The sequence below is a fragment of the Condylura cristata genome, unplaced genomic scaffold (assembly GCF_000260355.1).
Source record: "Condylura cristata isolate star-nosed mole 26May11 unplaced genomic scaffold, ConCri1.0 scaffold00019, whole genome shotgun sequence".
Lineage (NCBI taxonomy): Eukaryota > Metazoa > Chordata > Mammalia > Eulipotyphla > Talpidae > Condylura > Condylura cristata.
The window spans coordinates 4,097,018-4,115,607 of NW_004567120.1; the positions used below are offsets into that span (position 1 = coordinate 4,097,018).

Genomic DNA, 18,590 nt, shown 5'->3' on the forward strand with positions numbered 1-18,590 from the left:
TCCACTAAAGTAATATACAGATTCAATGCAATCCTTACTAAAGTTTCAGTAACATTTTTCAAAGAAATATATAACAAAAACTAAAATTTTTATGGAACCACAAGACTCCAAATAGTCAAAGCAAGCCTGACAAAAAAGAAGAAAATACAAAATTATCACACTTCCTGACTTAATTAAATCACATATACACGAACAGTTAATTTATGACAAAGGTGTCAAGAGCAAAAAATAGACAAATGAAGTCTCTTCAACAAATGGTGCAGCAAAAACTGAAAAGCCACAAGCAAAGGAATGAAACTAAATCATTTACGCCATATATAAAAACAAATTCAAAATGGAGTACAAGCTTGGATTTAAGACCTGAAGCCAATGCAGATAAAACACAGGCAACAAATTACTTGACATCAGCCTTAACAATGTCTTTGTGGAAATGATTCCAACAGAATAGGAACCAATAGCAAAAATAAATATATGGGATTATATAAAACTGAAAAGCTTCTCTACAGGGAAACTATCATCAAAACTAAAAGACTTCCTATACAATGTGAGAAGATGTTTGCACATCATACATCCAGTAAAGGGATAAGAGCCACAACATAAACTAATACAACTCACCAAAAAAAATAAACCACACAACCAAAAATAAGCAGAGGATCTGAACAGACACTTCCCCAAATAAGATGCACTGATGGCAAACAGGCACATGAAAAAAAAATTTAACTTCACTTATTATTATTTTTTTTATTTTACAATAGTTTACTTTTACATCATTTTGTACATTTTTTTCCCACTCAATTGTAATCCCTGTGGGTTTCCCATCACCAAGTCACCCGTGTGCCATCACCATAATCCCGTGTACTTCCTTCCCCACCCCCCCGTTTTTGATCCCATTTCCCACTCCACCCCCACAAAATGTCTCTGGTATATGGTTGTTCATTATTTTTGTTATTTTCTCGCCTGGTCCATTATACTCCTGCTATGAGTGAAACCATCTGGTATTTTTCTTTCTCTTTCTGGCTTATCTCACTAAGCATGATCTTTTCCAGCTCCATCCAAGTTGCTGCAAAAGACATGTGTTTCTCTTTTTTGGTTGCTGAGTAATATTCCATTGTATATATGTACCACATCTTTTTTATCCAGTCATCTACTTTTGGGCATTTGGGCTGCTTCCATGTTTTTCCAACTGTAAATAAAGCAGCAATAAACATGGGGGTGCAGCTATCTTTTTCAATCAGTGTTTTTGTGTCTTTTGGGTAGATATCTAGGAGTGGGATGGCTGGGTCGTAGGAAAGCTCCATGTTTAGCAGTTTGAGGAACCTCCAAACAGTTTTCTATAGTGGTTGTACTATGCATTCCCACCAGCAGTGCAGGAGAGTTCCTTTTTCTCCACATCCTCGCCAACATTTGTTGTTGCTAGTTGTTTGAAGATGTGCCATTCTCACTGGGGTGAGGTGGTATCTCATTGTGGTTTTAATTTGCATCTCCCTTATTACGAGTGATGTTGATAACTTCACTTATTATTAAAGAAATACAAATCAAGACCTCAATGACATTACTTTATACCTGTGAGAAATAGTCTCTATTCAAGAGGCTAGAAATAACAAATATTTGTCTGGATATTGAGAAAACGGAACCCTGGCATGTTGTTGTTGGGAATGTAAATTGGTGCAGCCACTATGAAAAACAGCATGGAGGTTCTACAAAAAAAATTTAAAAAAGAAATACCATATGATTTAGCAATTCCACTTCTAGGTTCTTATCCGAGGAATATGAAAATACTCATTCAAAAAGATAAATGTATCCAATGTTCACAGCAGCAGTATTCACAATGAACAAGACAAAGAAACAAACTAAATGCCTATTGGTTAAAGTCTAAAGAAGATGTGACATATATACACAATGAAAACACTAGCCAGCTATTAAGGAAAAAAAAGACGAAATTTTGCCTTTTGCAACTACATGGACAGAACCAGAGATGACTATATTAAGCAGAGTTAGTCATAAAGAGTAAGACAAAGATATCAAGTAATTTCACTTATGTGTGGAGTATAATGAAATAAAGCAAATGAACAAACTAAATGCAAAATATAAACAACTCTTAGGCACTCACAGCAAAATTCACTGGAAACAGATTACCCATGATTAAACTCAAGGGAAAGTACTACTAAAAAGAATGCTTACGTACTTAAGCTAACTTTATAGAAATAATTACAATCAGTGTTATAAAACAGCCTTTGAAATGTGATGTATAGAGACATAAATATGTACTATCAACACTATAGCTGCACATATAGCAATGAAGTATTTGAAATGTGATTTGTCCAGATTGAGCTGTTCTATAAGTATAATATACACATTAATCTGAAAAATGCAAAATATTTCACTATTAACTTTTATATCAATTGCAAACTGAAATGCTATTATTTTGATTATACTATTATATTACAGCATTTTACTGATATAATTTTTAAACAAAGAAAAAATATATCTTTTCTTCTATTTGTTTTCTTTTTCTACTTCTTTCATAAGTTGATCTCAGAAGGTAGAATATGCAGGATACTTTGTCGAAATAATGTTAGCTCTAACACTAGGACAATAAAAAAATCCCAACTAATGCTAAATATATATTGCTTTGACTATATTGCTTTGATATGAATAAATATCAGACCAAGAATACAACTTGAAAAGTTCTAGTTACAGCTTTAGCAACTATACCATGTATCATTCTTAATGTGCAATAATTTTGGCAGAGATACCTTGAATAATTACTCTCTGAGGGATAGTTAAGTCATACAAAATAAACCAGAATTTAATTTCCTGAAAATATAATACTTACAGATAAAGTATGAAGAAGTTGCCCTGTAACAGAATTCCACACTTTCAAGAGGAAATTGTTCACAGCAGTAATAACTGTGGTGTCATAGCGATCCCAGGCCACCATAGTCACCTTAAGTTTAGTGACCTTGTCTTCTGCAGATGGCAAATGACTCCTAAACAATACAATTTGCAGTATTCACACAATGTAAATTTTTAACAAAGCTTTACAGAAATAATAACTTATGAGAAAAACCTTTCCAGTAACATGCAACATTTTAGATTGAAAAAAATTCTAACCTATGCTTTTCAGTATTCATGAACTAAATTATTAAAATTACCTCCATATATTTATTTCAGGGAGAAAAGAAGGTACAAAATTACCAAAATTTTGCAGTTACCCAGAACAAACAAAAATAGGCAAAAAAAAAATACCTTGAAAAATAAACTGTATGACTGTGATGTCTACCAGCAAATATGAAAAAAACACAATAGCTATATTCACTTAAGCATTAAAATTTTCTAAACTAACAGGTCTTGTAAAAGGACTGTAAGAAATTCAATAACTTTTGATTTATTTAAATATAGCATTATTAAGACTAAGACTACAAAGCGAATTCTAGATTGCCATTAATAGGAAAATAATTTCATTGCCATACCCTAAGAAACTGTAGAGTTCTTAAGAAGTAATTATATAGAAGTATTGTAAACTCATGGCAAATCAATTTAAGAAAAAAGAAGTATCTATCTGCCAATCAACAGAGAAGATGATGAAAGAAAATGTTGATTAAATGTTTATAATATTGAGGAGGAATGTTAACAATATGTAACATTTTAAAGGTATCATCAATAAATAAGAAACATTAACATATGATAACATTTAACATGACCAATATTCAAAGTTGAAAGTAGTATAGATATAAAAAATAAGCTATGGAAAACTAGGCATTAGTAGACCACAAAGATCAGCGGGTCACTAGACATCAGAATTTTGAATGAGTCAGCAATGTTGCTGTCATCCAGTCTGTCAATAAATAGCAAAAGGTAATTTATTTAGTGACCAAACATATATTCAAATTTCACATCTATCAATTAACTACAAACGATTTGCTAATGTAAAAGATATTTTATGTTCACTGTTAAGTATAATTTAATAACGTAAGAGATAATATACCTTACAAGAATAACCGAAATATCTAATGTCAATCTTACCCAGTCAATTTAGTAGCCATATCTAGCACTATACTCTTCCATTCTTGTTGCTGATACTGCCAAACTCTTGCTGTTCCATCTCTACTTCCACTAACAAATCTTAAACTGCAAAGAAACAATTAAATAGCCATGTTAATTTTCTCAAAAATTAGAGACAATTTTTTTGCAAAGCATGAAGTACTAAGTTCTTCATGAACTACAGGGGGAAATGAAAATGATACAATTTGGAAAACAGGTTGGCTGTTCCTCAAAACAATAGAAAGATGACATGATTCAACAATTCTACTCTCATGTACAGCCAAGAGAAATGGAAGTTCACACACAAAATGTGTAAATAAACACTGATAGCATGAAGCATAAGCCAAAAATTAGTAACGATTCAATTGTCCACTAACCAACGAAAGAATAAACAACTGTTATATATCCACACAATCAAATTTTCTTCAACAATAAAAATAAATGAATCACTGATTCAAATGTCACCATGAATGATATTTGAAGACATTATGCAAATGAAAGTCAGTCACGAAAGACTATATATTGTATGACTTTTCATTTATATAAAATTTGCAGAACAGACGAAACTACAAATATAAAACATAGATTGATGGCTTCCTGGAGCTTAGGGTAGGACTCTAAAATGATTGGGGATTGAGAGACAAAATGAATAGGATTTATTTTCAGAGTGATGACAATGTTGTGAAATTAATTGTGGTAAAGATTCACAATCTATTAACATACTAAAAATAGTAGATCCAAATCATGCACAATAGAGCAGTCTGAATTATATCTCTCCTAAACACAACTGAACAGAAAATAAAGCTAGAATAAAATTTGTTCAGGTTAATTGACAGAGATGAGGACTTTTTCAATGATGTGGAAAAGTCCTCATCTTTTGTGCTGATGTGGGTGGTTTGCTGTAGGACCAGAAAGGGAAGACACAAAGTGACTGTGGCTAGGGTAGGAAACAATCAATTCTGAATTATATGCTAAGGACCTATCACAGATGGTAGTGGATCTTTCCAGTGGGACTTTTAGAGAGGGGGTGATGCACACAGGCATATGTGTACAAGGGACTACACATTAAGTAACTAGGAGTTCAGTGGCAGAAAGCAAAACAAAGGGAGGCTCCTCCCTCATCCCAGCAGAATGACCTAACAGAGGTAACCTCAGCGCTGCTCAGAGGAGAATCTAGCATCAGATTCTAGTGGGTGGGAAAAGCCCATTCCTACTCTCTACAGAAAGATCCTAGTGAGGGATCCATTGCTCCTTACAGTCCACACCCTTTGCCCAGTAGCAGTCATCATTGGGCAACCTAAGTCCCACAGACAGCATCTGGTGCACCTGCCCAGCAGTGAAAGACAGCTTGTGTCCAGCCTCTTGTGGCTACAGATCAAGCCTACTGTCCCTTGCCCAATGACTTTTCCTTAGTGAAATGAACCCCATACCACAGAGGTGAGCTAAAGTGAGGTGAGGCAGGGAGTAAAGAGCCCTGAAGATCTGAACAGAGCTCACTTTGGAGAACACACCAGGCAAGAGTTGATCTGTCTGTCTACAGCAGTGCTTACTCCTAAACAGAATGAGACTGAGTAGCTGGATCCCAGCTTTTCCTCTTTTCCACACCAAGACAAACCAAGAAGAAAAACAAACAAAAGTAAATCCAACTACAAAATAGCAAAGACGGCAAAACATATACCTAGGAAGCAAGAAATATCTGAACATAAGTTGGAAAATTATAAAGAGAATTAACAGTACAGAGACATATATAAATTTACATAAAGGATACAGAAACAGATGACCTAACAGACAGATATTTTAGTATAACAATTTGTAAGACACTAAATGAAGTAATGGAAAGAGCCCAGCATAGAAAGGCAGGGGCAGGATTTTAGAAAGGAGGTCCGGGATCAAGAAGTTTTTTTTTTTTTTCAATAAAGAGACAGAAGATAAAAGTGTACATGTGTGCACGTGTACACACACACATAAAAACACACCACACATTGAATGAAATGAGGATACATATGGAAATACATTAAGCTGGTAGAAGAGAATTACATAAAATGAAGATACAAATGTGCAAATGATACATGTGGCAGGAAAGACATAAACGTGGGAAAAATGAAGAAAATATGAGATGTATCAGACTCCACTAGAAGAGGAAACAAGGATAATGGCATTCTAGAAGGATAAGAGAGTGGAAGATAGGAACAGAGGCCCTGCTCAAAGATAGATACAGCAAAGAAGCCTCATCTATCATCACAATATATATAAAATGTCTGAACTCCACACTTAAAAGACACAGAATGAAAAACTGGGTTAAAAAGTATGAGCCATCTATACTGCATAGAACAGACCTAAAGACAAACACTGACTAAGTGAGATGCTAGAACAAGATATTTTAACCCATTAACACAAAGGAAAAAGAACTGCTATTCTCATAGCTGGTAAAGTACAGACATTCAGTCAAAATATATATGATATAACTCCCATTAACATTTATGTACCTAAAAAAGGGAAACCTAGTTATAAAAAACAAATATTAAAAGATGTAAAGAAGAGGAGCCCTCCTTGGTGGCACAATGGGATAAAACACAGCACTATAAAGCTATCTTCAGCCACCGCAGCACGTTTGATCCTGGACCAGGGAGCTGACCCACATGGCACAGCAGACCTCTCCTGACCTAAAGTTGCTCCCCTCAACACTGTATTTCAGTCAATATGGCTGTTCTGCTCCATGCTCTGTCTCTGGTGAATCCTCTCACCCCATATCTCTTGGCCTATACCCCAGTTCTTGCATGCATAAATAAATATTTTAAAAACTGCTTCAAAAAATAGATGTAAAGCAACACATTGATAAAAAGTTAATACTTGAGGAAGTCAAAAGAAAACTCATACAAGGGAATAGAACACCCAAGCAGAAAGTAAAAAAGAAAATAAAGGCCTTAAATAAAATACTGGGTTAGACTGATTAACAGACATTTGAAGAGTTTTCTATCCCAAAAGACATAAACACACAGTCTTCTCAAGTGTACACAGAACTTTCTCAAGGATAAATTACACACAACATCTCTCAAAATATGTAAAAATAGAAATTACATCAAGTATTATCTCCGATCACAATAGAATAGCAAGAAATTAGCCAAAAAAAGAATTTGGAATAAAACAAAACATGTAGCGATTAAATAAACCACTTTAGAATAACTATCAGGATGCTAAAGAATATGGACAAACTGCCAGATTCTATGGCACGCTTTAGAAGTGGTATTATGAAGGGTGGACATAGCAATACAAGCCCAAATAAGTAAATAAGTAAAATCTCAAATAGCAATTTAACTTTACAAAGCAAAAACAAATGAAAGAATAACAAACTAAATAAAACAATACTAGAAAAACAGACATAATATTAGAATGGAAATAAATAAAATTGAAAACAAAAAGTTCAAAACATCATTGAAACCAAGAGCTCTTTCCATAAAAAGATAATCAAAACTGAACAATGCTTACATAAATAAGCTCAGTAAGAAGAGGGTAAACCCTAATAAAAAAGAATCAGAAATGAAAGAAGTGAAAACTACAACCAATGATACAGAAATACAAGGGTTCATAAGAACCTACTGTGAACATATTTACACAAACTGAACAATCTACAAGAAATAGACTAATTTTTAGACTCATACAACATTCAAGACAACCAGATGAAATAGATTAAATAGACAAACCACAAATGCAAAAACTGAAATACTAATTAACTCTCATTAAGAACAAAAGCCCAGGACAACAATTGACAAAACCTTCAAAAAGGACCTACGACATATCCTACTACACATCTTCTAGAAAACTGAAGTGGATGTAAAGCTCCCTAACACATCTGATGAGACGGATATTTCCCTGATGTCAAAATCAAACAAAGACAGCACACACACACACAAAAAAACCCACAAAAACTGTATGCTGATATATTTCTAATGAAATATATTTCTAATGAAAAATTCTCAACAAAGTCTTAGTAAATCAAATCAGCAATACATAAGACAATCATCCATCATGATCAAGATGGTTTCATTCCAGAGACTAATGACTATTGCAACATGTGGAGGTCAATCAATGTCACTATCAGATAAAACTGAAGATAAGATAAACATCACATTGTCATTTCAAGACACAAAAAAGCATTTAACAAAATACAACAAAAACCTATTTATGATGAGAACTGTCAATAAAATGGGAATAAATGAATTTACTTCAACATAATAAAGGCCATGTATGACAAATATATTCAAAAGTGAAAGACTGAACTAATTTCTTAAGATCAGTTAATAAGTCAAGGAATACCACTTTTATCACTACCGTTCAATAAAGTATTAGAAGCCCTAGCCAGAATAATGAAGCAAGACAGACACTAAGGAATCCAAATTTAAAAAGTAAAACTATCACTATTCACAGATAACATGATTATACTGATTTAAGAGACTCAACCAAAAAACTACTAAAATTAATAATATACAATAATGCAGCAGAGTACAAAATCAATACACAAAAGTCAGCTGTATTTCTATATGCATACAATGAATTAAAAGAGAAATGTAAACCATACAAGTTACAATCACACTAAAATGCAAGAAATACCTTGGAGTAAGCTTAACAAAGAAGGGGAAGAACCTATACAATGAAGGAAATTAAACAGGAAAAAATGCTCATGTTCATGGACTGCAAGAATAAACATTGTTAAAATGGCCACATAATGTAAGGCAATTTACAGGTTCAAAGCAATCCCTATCAAAATACCAATAAGGATTTTTTTTAAAGATTTATTTATTTATACATACAGAACTAGGGTACAGGCCAGAGATGCAGGGTGGTGAGAGGCTTCACCAGAGACAGAGTGGGGAGCAGAACAGGCAGATCCACGAAGTACACCGCTGAGGGGAGCAGCGGGCTGGCCAGGAGAGGTCTGCTGCACCATGTGGTCACCTCTGGGGCAGGTGGGAATTGAACTCATGCTGCAATGGCTTTAGCTTCTTAGTGCTGTGCTTTAACCCGCTGTGCCACCAGGGAGGGCCCCAATAAGGATTTTTTAAGCAAAAAAAACAAAGTCTTAAAAATGTGTATATAAAACAAAAGGTGCTGAATAGCTAAAGCAATACTGAGAGAAAAAAATGGAAGTATTATACTCTTTGACTTCAAACTGTATTACAGAGCAACAGTAATCAAAACAGTATGATATTTTGAACAGAAACAGAAACCAAAAACAAAGCAATAAAATATGGAGCACAGAAATAATAAACCCACACAGATATGGACAGTTTATATTTGAAAAAGGAACCATGGCCATCCAATGAAGAATGGAATACCTCTTTAACATATGTGAAACATGGACAGCCATACCCTTTAAAATGAAACTTCTTTACTTAAGTCTATACATAAAAATAAATTCAAAATGGATTAAAGACTTGGATATACAATAGTCAAAAGGAAAGATAGGTGATAAACTATCAGATATTAAATACAGAGATATATTTGGGGATGCAACCAAAATGGCAATGAAAATGAATGGAAAGAAACAAAAGGGACTACATCAAACTAAAAAGCTTTTGTACAAAAAAGAAAAAAAAACTATCACAAAACTCAAATAGCAGCCTGTGGATTGAGAAAAAAAAATAGTTGTACATAACACTTCTCACAATAGTTGTATCTAAAAGATATGAAGTACTGATGAAACTCAACAAAAAAAACCAAGACCATTCAAAAATGGGCAAAATACCTAAATAGACACTTTTCTAATGAAGACATCCAGATGGCCTACAATGAAATAAGGTAACCAGATGGCAAATGAGAAAATGCTCAATCATTCATTATAGCAGATATAAAAATGAAAAAAAAAAAGAAAACAACAAACTATCATCTCACCCTTGTGAATATGGCATACATTAAAAAGAACAGAATCAAAAATTTTGGTAAGGATGTGGTTAAAAAGTAATATAGATCCACTGTTGGTGGAAATGCAATCTGTCCAGTATAACCCTTATGGAAAACACCTTAAAAAAATAAAAGAGGTGGCCCTCCCTGGTGGTGCAGCGGGTTAAAGCACAGCACTGAGAAGCTAAAGCCACCTCCGCATGAATTCGATTCCCGCCTGCCCCGGAGGTGACCACATGTCGTGGCAGACCTCTCCTGACCCGCCCGCTGCTCCCCTCAGCAGTGTACTTCGTCAATCTGCCTGTTCTGCTCCCCACTCTGTCTCTGGTGAATCCTCTCACCCTCCGCATCTCTGCCCTGTACCCCAGTTCTATATGAATAAATAAATAAATCTTTAAAAAAAAAATAAAAAAAAAAAATAAAAGAGGGCCCTCCTTGGTGGTGCAGCAGGTTAAAGCACTGCACTAAGAAGCTTAAGCCACTTTCGCATGAGTTCGATTCCCGCCTGCCCCGGAAGAGCTCCACATGGCGAGGCAGACCTCTCCTGACCCGCCAGCTGCTCCCCTCAGCAGTGTACTTCGTCAATCTGCCTATTCTGCTCCCCACTCTGTCTCTGGTGAATCCTCTCACCCTCCGCATCTCTGCCCTGTACCCCAGTTCTATATGAATAAATAAATAAATCTTTAAAAAATAAATAAATAAAAGAGATATTACACAAAACAGACACCCCATTGACTGGGAAAAAAATTTTGTACATAATACAAATGATAAAAAGACTAATAACAAAGATATACAAAGAGCTAATGAAACTCAACAAATATAAAGTGAACGACCCCATCAAAAAAATGGGCAGAAGAGCTACAAAGGCACTTCTCCAAAGAGGAAATGCAGACAGCCAACAGGCATATGAAAAAATGTTCAGCATCACTTATAATAAGGGAAATGAACATCAAACAACAATAACACTACCTCACACCAGTGAGAATGGCACATATTAAAAAAACAAGCAACAATAAATGTTGGCGAGGGTGCAGAGGAAAAGAAACTCTTCCACAGTATTGTTGGGAATACAAACTGGTATAACCCCTATGGAAAGCTGTGTGGAAGGTTCTCAAACTGCTAAAAACGGAGCTTCCACATGAACCAGCAATTCCACTCCTAGGAATCTACCCAAAGGGTACAAAAACAATAATTCAAAAGGACATATGTACTATGTCTATGTTTACTGCTGCCCCATTTACAACAGGGAAGATGCCCAAAAATAGATGACTATATCCAGAAGATGGTATATATCTACAATGGAATATTATTCAGCAACCAAAAGGATAAACTCATGCCGTTTGCAGCAACATGGATGCAACTGGAAAAGATAATACTTAGTGAAATAAGCTAGAAAGAAAAAGAAAAAATACCAGATTGTTAAATATATATATAATATATACATATATTTGTATATAGTAATTGTAATAAAGTAAAAATAACATTAGCTAACAACTATAAACCAGAAACATTCTATGGGGGAGGAGAGGGGCACTAGATCAAAACTGGGATGGGAAGAGCACATGGAACCATTGTGATGGCACATTGTGATGGGTGAGTGGTGGTAGGAAGTCCGCAGATTACAACTGAGATGAAAAAATGTACAAATGAAGAATAATTGTGTGTGTGTGTATGTACATATATATATATATATATATATATACACTATATATATACATATATATATAAAATAAAAAAATAGGAAACCAAAAAGATACAGATCAATTTCCCTAATGAACACTGACACAAAAATCATCAATAAAATGTTAGCAAATTGAATCCAATAATGCATCAGAAGATTTAGATATCATAACTGAGTAGGATTTATACCAGGAATATAAGGGTGGTTCAACATTCAAAAATCAATCAACATGACTCATCATATTAGCAAAATTAAAATTAAAATGTGATCATAGCAATAGATGCTAAGAAAGCATTTGAAAACATTGAATTTCCATTTGCAATGAAAACCACAGAAAAACTAGGGATAAATAGAACTTAACCCACAGATAACATTGTCATCAATGGTAAAAAACGTGAAAACTTTTCTGGTAAATGGGGTATAATACAAGAATGCTTACTCTCACCATTATTATTCATCTTAGTATTAGCCCTAGCTAGAGCATTTAAGCAAGACAAGACATAAAAGGAATCCAACTTGGGAAAGATACAGTAAAGATATCATTATTTATAGAACGAACGCTAAAGAATACACTGAAAAACAAATTAAAACAGTAAACCAGTTTATCAAAGCAGAGGATACAAAATCAACACACAAAAATCTGTTACCTTCCTATATTAAAAAATTAGCTATGAAAGGAAGAAATTAAGGAAACAATCTCATTTCCAATCACACCAAATAAAATACCTACAAACAAACTTAGCAAAGGAAGTAAACAACCTCTACATAGAAAACTGTAAGAAACTGTTAAAAGAAATGGAAGACATAAGAAATGTGAAGATATTGCCTGCTCACTATTGGAAGAGAAAACACAGTTGAAATGGCCATCCACCTCAAAGCATTATACAAATTCAATGAAATCCCAGTCAAATATAATATCATTCTTTACAGAACATAACAGATATTACTGAAATTACATGGAACTACAACAGATCCTGATAGTCAAAGCAATTCATACAAACAGAGGAAGAATCATCCGATTATAGTTCAAGACTTAAAGACTTTATACTAAAAGCTCTAATAAATAAACATGATGCTAGAATATAAAGCTCTAATAAATATGATGCTATAACAGAAATAGAAACACAGATCAATGGAATAGAATTGAGAGTCCAGAAATAAAACAACACCTATAAAGACAGTTAATGTAAGGAGGCAAGAATATATACTGAAGCAAGGAAAGCCTCCTAATAAATAGTATTGGTAAAACTGAACAACTAAATGCAAAATAATCAACCCCAATCATTATATCAGACCACATATGAAAATCAACTCAAAATGGATAAAAGACTTGAAATCATAAAACACATAAAAGAAAATGTAGGGAAGACAATAGACAACATAAGCATCAATGATATCTTTGCAAATATGTCTCCAACAGTAAGGAAAACAAACAAACAAAAAAAACTGGAAGCAAGTGGGACTACACGAGACTAAAAAGCTTCTGCAGAGCAAAAGAAACCGTAACTAAGACAAAAAGACAAGCAACTAAATGGGGAAAAAATTATTCTTATACCATCCATCTGATAAAGGGCTGATATCCAAGATATTTAAGAAACTTAAACCAACAAAGAGAACAAGATATAATTCAATCAAAAAAAAAGGGGGGGGGGAGCAGAATTGCTAAATAGGCAGTTCTTACAAGAAAATATACAAATGGCCAACAGGTAGGTACATGAAAGCTACTCATCAACAGGGAATTGCAAATGAAAACTAAGGTGAGATAACACCTCACTCCTCTGTAAATGACCCATATCAGTAAGACCCAAAACAAATGCTGGTTAGGATATGGAGATAAAGAAACACTTGTGTGCTGTTGATGGAAATGTGGACTGGTTCAATCCCTATTGGAAACTATGGAGGTTTTTAAAAGACTAAGAATGCATCTAACACACGACCCAGCAGTTTCATTACGAGGTATATACCAGAAGAACACAAATAAAAAATTTGAAGGAAAAGTTGCACTTCTATGATCACTGCAGCATTATTTACAAGAGCTGAACTATAGAAATAACCTTAATGCTTTCAAAGAGATGAATGAATCAAGAAGATGTGGTATATACACACACATAAAGGAATATTATTCGGGGAACAAAGAAGGTAAATCATGCTATTTGTGGCAACATGGATAGAGTTGGAAGGAACGAGCTAGGTGAAATAAGCCAGAAGGTAAAGACAAAACCAGATCCTATCACTTTTATGCAGTATAAAGAGAAACCATACAATGGGTCAGATAAACCCTAACTCAAAAACTCGTCCTTGAAAGCAGACAATAGACATTCAGAGGGGAGGGGAAGAGAGGCCAGAATGTGAGAAGGTAGCACAATATATTAAGGTGATGTACTGTTTATAAGTGTTTTGGTAGAGGGATTGCTATATTAACAGCACAAGAAAGCAGGGAGGGGAGAGTCTTAAACTTCGAAAATACAAAGAACAATGTAAACCTATAAAAAATACATTTAAAAAAGATGAAGTAGTGCCTTTTAGGACAAAAAATGATGGACCTTGAAGTAATTATGCAATGTGAAATAAATGAGAAAGTGAAAGAAAGATACCTGGTGGCTTCAGTCATTTATGGAAAATAAGTTACCAAATAAAAATTAGTTAAAGTGCAGCAAAATTAATTCTTAGACTCTGAAAAATATACTTATTACCATAGGAAAGAGAGCGAAGAGGTATAAGTGAAGGAACATGATAGATGGACAGTGACTAGGGAGTTTTACTGGAGGGTGAGTGAAACATGAACACATGGAGATGTGAAAATGTACCCCCAAAGTTATATATGTTTATGACTACAAAATTAATAAAACTGGAGGAAAAAATATATTGCATCTGTGTCACGTGAGTTATATCTCACTAAAACTGTCATAAAACCACATTCATTCATTCATAATTGCCACTTTCATCTGAGCTATTTCAGACATTATTAAAAATAAACATATATAACTTTACCCTACAGGAAATATATCACAGTACATATAAACTTTTCCCTAACTAAGGTGTGTTTGTAGGTATATTCTATTTTTCTTTTTTTAAAAAAGATTTATTTATTTATACATACAGAACTGGAATACAGGTCAGAGATGAGGGGGTAAGAGGATTCGCCACAGACAGGGAGGGGAACAGAGCAGGCAGATCGACAAAATACACTGTGAGGGGAGCACCTGGTGGGTCAAGAGAAGTTTGCCACACCTTATGGGTAACCTTCTTGGCCGGGGCCAAACTCAGTGGCTGCTATAGCTTCATAGTGCTGTGCTGTAACCTACTGTGCAACCAGGGATGGCCCTATTTCTATTTTTCTAATTATAAAAATACCATCATTTTAAATAACTGTTGAACTATATGAATGTATCAAAATCCATTTAATAAATTCCCTAATGATAAATATACTATTTCCAGTTACCAACTTTATAAATTATGTGATAAATATCTCTGTACAACTTTATACATGTTTACTAAGTCAAAGGCTAAGCAAATTTAAAAATTTTTGATACATATCAAATTATTTTCCTTAGAAGCTTTTTAAAAAATTATAATCATATCAAAATTGTGGAATAGTATCCATTCTTTCTAAATCCTTGACAATATTGGGTACTATTTCTCATCTTCTCATTCAGAAAGAAAATAATTTTTACTATTATTTAAAATGCATTTCTTTGCTTATTAGTAAAACTGGTCCTCTTTTGATACATACTGTCCACATAACATATTAAGTTAAAATATTTCTCTTTAAGATAAAAAGATGAAGGAATTTAAAAATTCAGAATCCTTCCACATTGAAGAAGCAAGTATGTAACTGCACAATGCAATAAGAAACCTTAAAAAATATGGGCCTCCCTGGTGGCGCAGCGGGTTAAAGCACAGCACTGAGAAGCTTAAGCCACTTCAGCATCAGTTCCATCCCCGCCTGCCCTGGCGTGGCAGACCTCTCCTGACCCGCCCACTGCTCCCCTCAGCAGTGTATTTATTGATCTGCCTGTTCTGCTCCCCACTCTCTCTCTGGTGAAGCCTCTCACCGCCCCTGCACCTCTGGCCTGTACCCCAGTTCTGTATGAACAAATAAATAAATCTTTAAAACAAAATATTTGAAAGTATTTTTCATTCCTAATATTAACTCTGTGTGGACCATTATCATTTAATCTTACAGTTCATCATAGTAATGTCATTGTCCAAAATGTATTTAAAAATAAAACATAGTCCCTACTCGTTCCGCTCCTTTAAAAATCTAGACACCCGGACAACAGGAAGCACTGCAGAGGGGAACTGCCTGCAGTGGCGGCTGCAGCTGCTCAGCAGCTTTTTGCCCCAATCCTGCAACAACCCTGGAGATAAACTGAGACAATTCAGCTAGGGAGAGGAAACCAAATTCTGGGAAAAGGCTGCAGCTCCGAACCACAGACCCAAGGATACCCTGCAGAAGTGTTGCTGACCTTTGCCCCAGCAGCAGCAGATGTATTGCTGTCCTTTGCCCAGGAGCCCTGACAAAGCCCTGCATATAAACTGAGAAAACACAGCTAGGTGAGTGGATCCCAAGCTGCTGCAGGGGTGGGCAGGGGTAGCAAACAAACAAAACCCGCCCTACTTAGAACCCAGGAGGCAGAGAAGAGGAACTAGAGGAACTGGGCATTGGGGCCCCTGTAGCCCTACCCGCATCTCCTGCCCCCACAACAGAGATCTGAGACTAGGCAGCATTAGGGTTTGGTCAGCTCTTGGTGCCATTCTTAAGGCGTGGTCAACAAGACTCACAAAGCCCCTGAGTTAAAAAGGGGTAAAAAGAAAAAAACAAACAATTAGACAAGACCCAACCACAGGCCCAACCCTAGAATAATGCAGCAATTTTAACAATCTTGCATGGGCACATTCAACATAGAGTGGCCCTAGGAAGTGCCTCAAACAGGGAGACGTGCTAAGGGGTCTACCTGCTTACCACACCTACCCACAAAAAATTGTGGTAAAACCCTGGAGTTAAAGGGATACAGCTGGGCTCTGTGAAAGGACCTCAGGCAGTGGGGAGTCAGTGCTCAGAGAGGGACTATTTGGACTAAACAAAAAGAGCCCTGAAAGCTCAGAGGGAGGACTAGCAGCCAGCTCAGCTGGGAGGATTTCAGCCCTCTGGCACTCCCCTGCACTCCTGTGGGGAGGGGTAAATCCCACCCCCACAACAGAGGCCCAAAGACTTGGGAGCCAAAAAAGCTCACAATACTTACAGTGTAAACAAAGCCAGTCACCAACTCAACCAAAGGCCCAGCTCCAGGGAGACCTACAACACATCTAATTCATCATAACCACCACGGGCACACCAAGCATAGAGGGAACCTGGGACATCCCAAGTCTACAAAGATCAACAGACACCTTCCAGAAACAGGGCCTCAAGGTGTTACTAGAAGAGGCCCCTGACTGTTACCAGCTGAGACAACAGACACAATTACACACAGTGGGGGCTGGGAAAACAACACAACTCAGAATACCCTCCACAACTGAAGTGTTTGGAAGTCCCTCAGCAATTCCAGAAAGAACATCCAAAAAAAAAAGGCGGTCAATAATAGCAACACTGTATCTCAGCGAATAGAAAGTATTAGAAAATACACAACAGGAAAAAGAAGACTAACAAATATTCAAGCAAGTCCACAGGGGGAAAATCCAACACAAAAAGATCAGTCAACAGAAACCACCAAAGAAATAGAAGAATTGTTCAACCTACTAGATAAAGAATTCAGAATCATCATGATAAACAAACAAAATGAAATGAGGCAAGCCATCCAGGAGTTGAGGAAGGCAAACAAGGAAATGAAAGAAAGAAATGAAAAAAATATGAGACAAGCAATCAGCGAACTGACGAAAGAAAATGAGACATTAAAAAAAGAAATAGAAGAAATGTAGGCGATGAAAAGGCCACTAGAAGAGATAAAGAATGCTGGGAAAAGTTATAAAAACAGAACAGATGAAATGCAAGAATGAACCAGCACCCTCGAAGACAAAGAAACAAAGAGAATTAAAAAAGAAAAAGAAAGAAGGAAAAAGGGAAAGGAATGAAGAAACACTTCAAGAGCTATCTGACACCATTAGGAAAGGAAACATCAGAGTTATAAATATCCCAGAAGGTGAAGAGAAAGGCCAAGGAATAGAGAAAATATTCACAGAAATAACAGAAGAGAACGTCCCTAATTTGAAGGAGATGAAAGTAGACATCCAAGAAGCAAGAAGAACACCAAACTACCATGATGAGAGGAGAAAAACAGATAGACATATCATAAGAAAAATTCCCAGATTGCAAGATAAAGAAAAGATAATGAGAATGACAAAAGGGAAGAAACAAATAACCTAAAAAGGGAAACCGATCCGGATGACATCAGATTTCTCTGAAGAAACACTACAGGCAAGAAGAGAGTGGAGGGACATTCTCAACAAACTCCATAGCATTAAATGCCAACCAAGAATACTCTACCCTACGAAGCTCTCCTTCCTCTACGAAGAAAGAATAAGGACATTCTCAGACAAACAGAAACTCCACAATTTCGTCATGACTAAACCCCCACTCCAAAAACTACTATAATAAGCCCTCAAACCAAATCCAACAGAAGAATGAACAGAAACAGTTCAAAACAAGGAATAAAAATACAGACGGACCATACTGGCAAACAAAGGTGCCAGTATATCAATATTATCTCTTAATGTAAATGGCTTAAACTCATCAGTAAAAAGACACAGTTGCAGGATGGATTAAAAAACGGAAACCATCATTCTGCTGTCTGGAGGAAACACATCTAACTACAAAAGATAGAAACAGACTGAAAAAAGGATGGAAAGTAATCCTACAAGCAAATGGAACAAAAAAGAAGGCAGGAACTGCTATACTTATATCAGATCAAATAGACTTCAAACTAAAAAAGGTTAAAAGAGATACAGAAGGCCACTACATTATGATTAA

General features: G+C 35.5%; 1 protein-coding gene across 1 annotated transcript in view; it reads right to left on the reverse strand.

The window, feature by feature from the left end:
• Positions 1-18,590, reverse strand: part of BRWD3 (bromodomain and WD repeat domain containing 3) — a 158,689-nt gene that overhangs the window by 64,444 nt on the left and 75,655 nt on the right. The window contains exons 13-14 of the mRNA XM_004685617.2: positions 4,027-4,131; positions 2,837-2,990 (exon numbers count right to left, since the gene is read on the reverse strand). Coding sequence (XP_004685674.1) covers positions 2,837-2,990; positions 4,027-4,131 — 259 coding nt within the window. The remainder of the gene's footprint in view (positions 1-2,836; positions 2,991-4,026; positions 4,132-18,590) is intronic.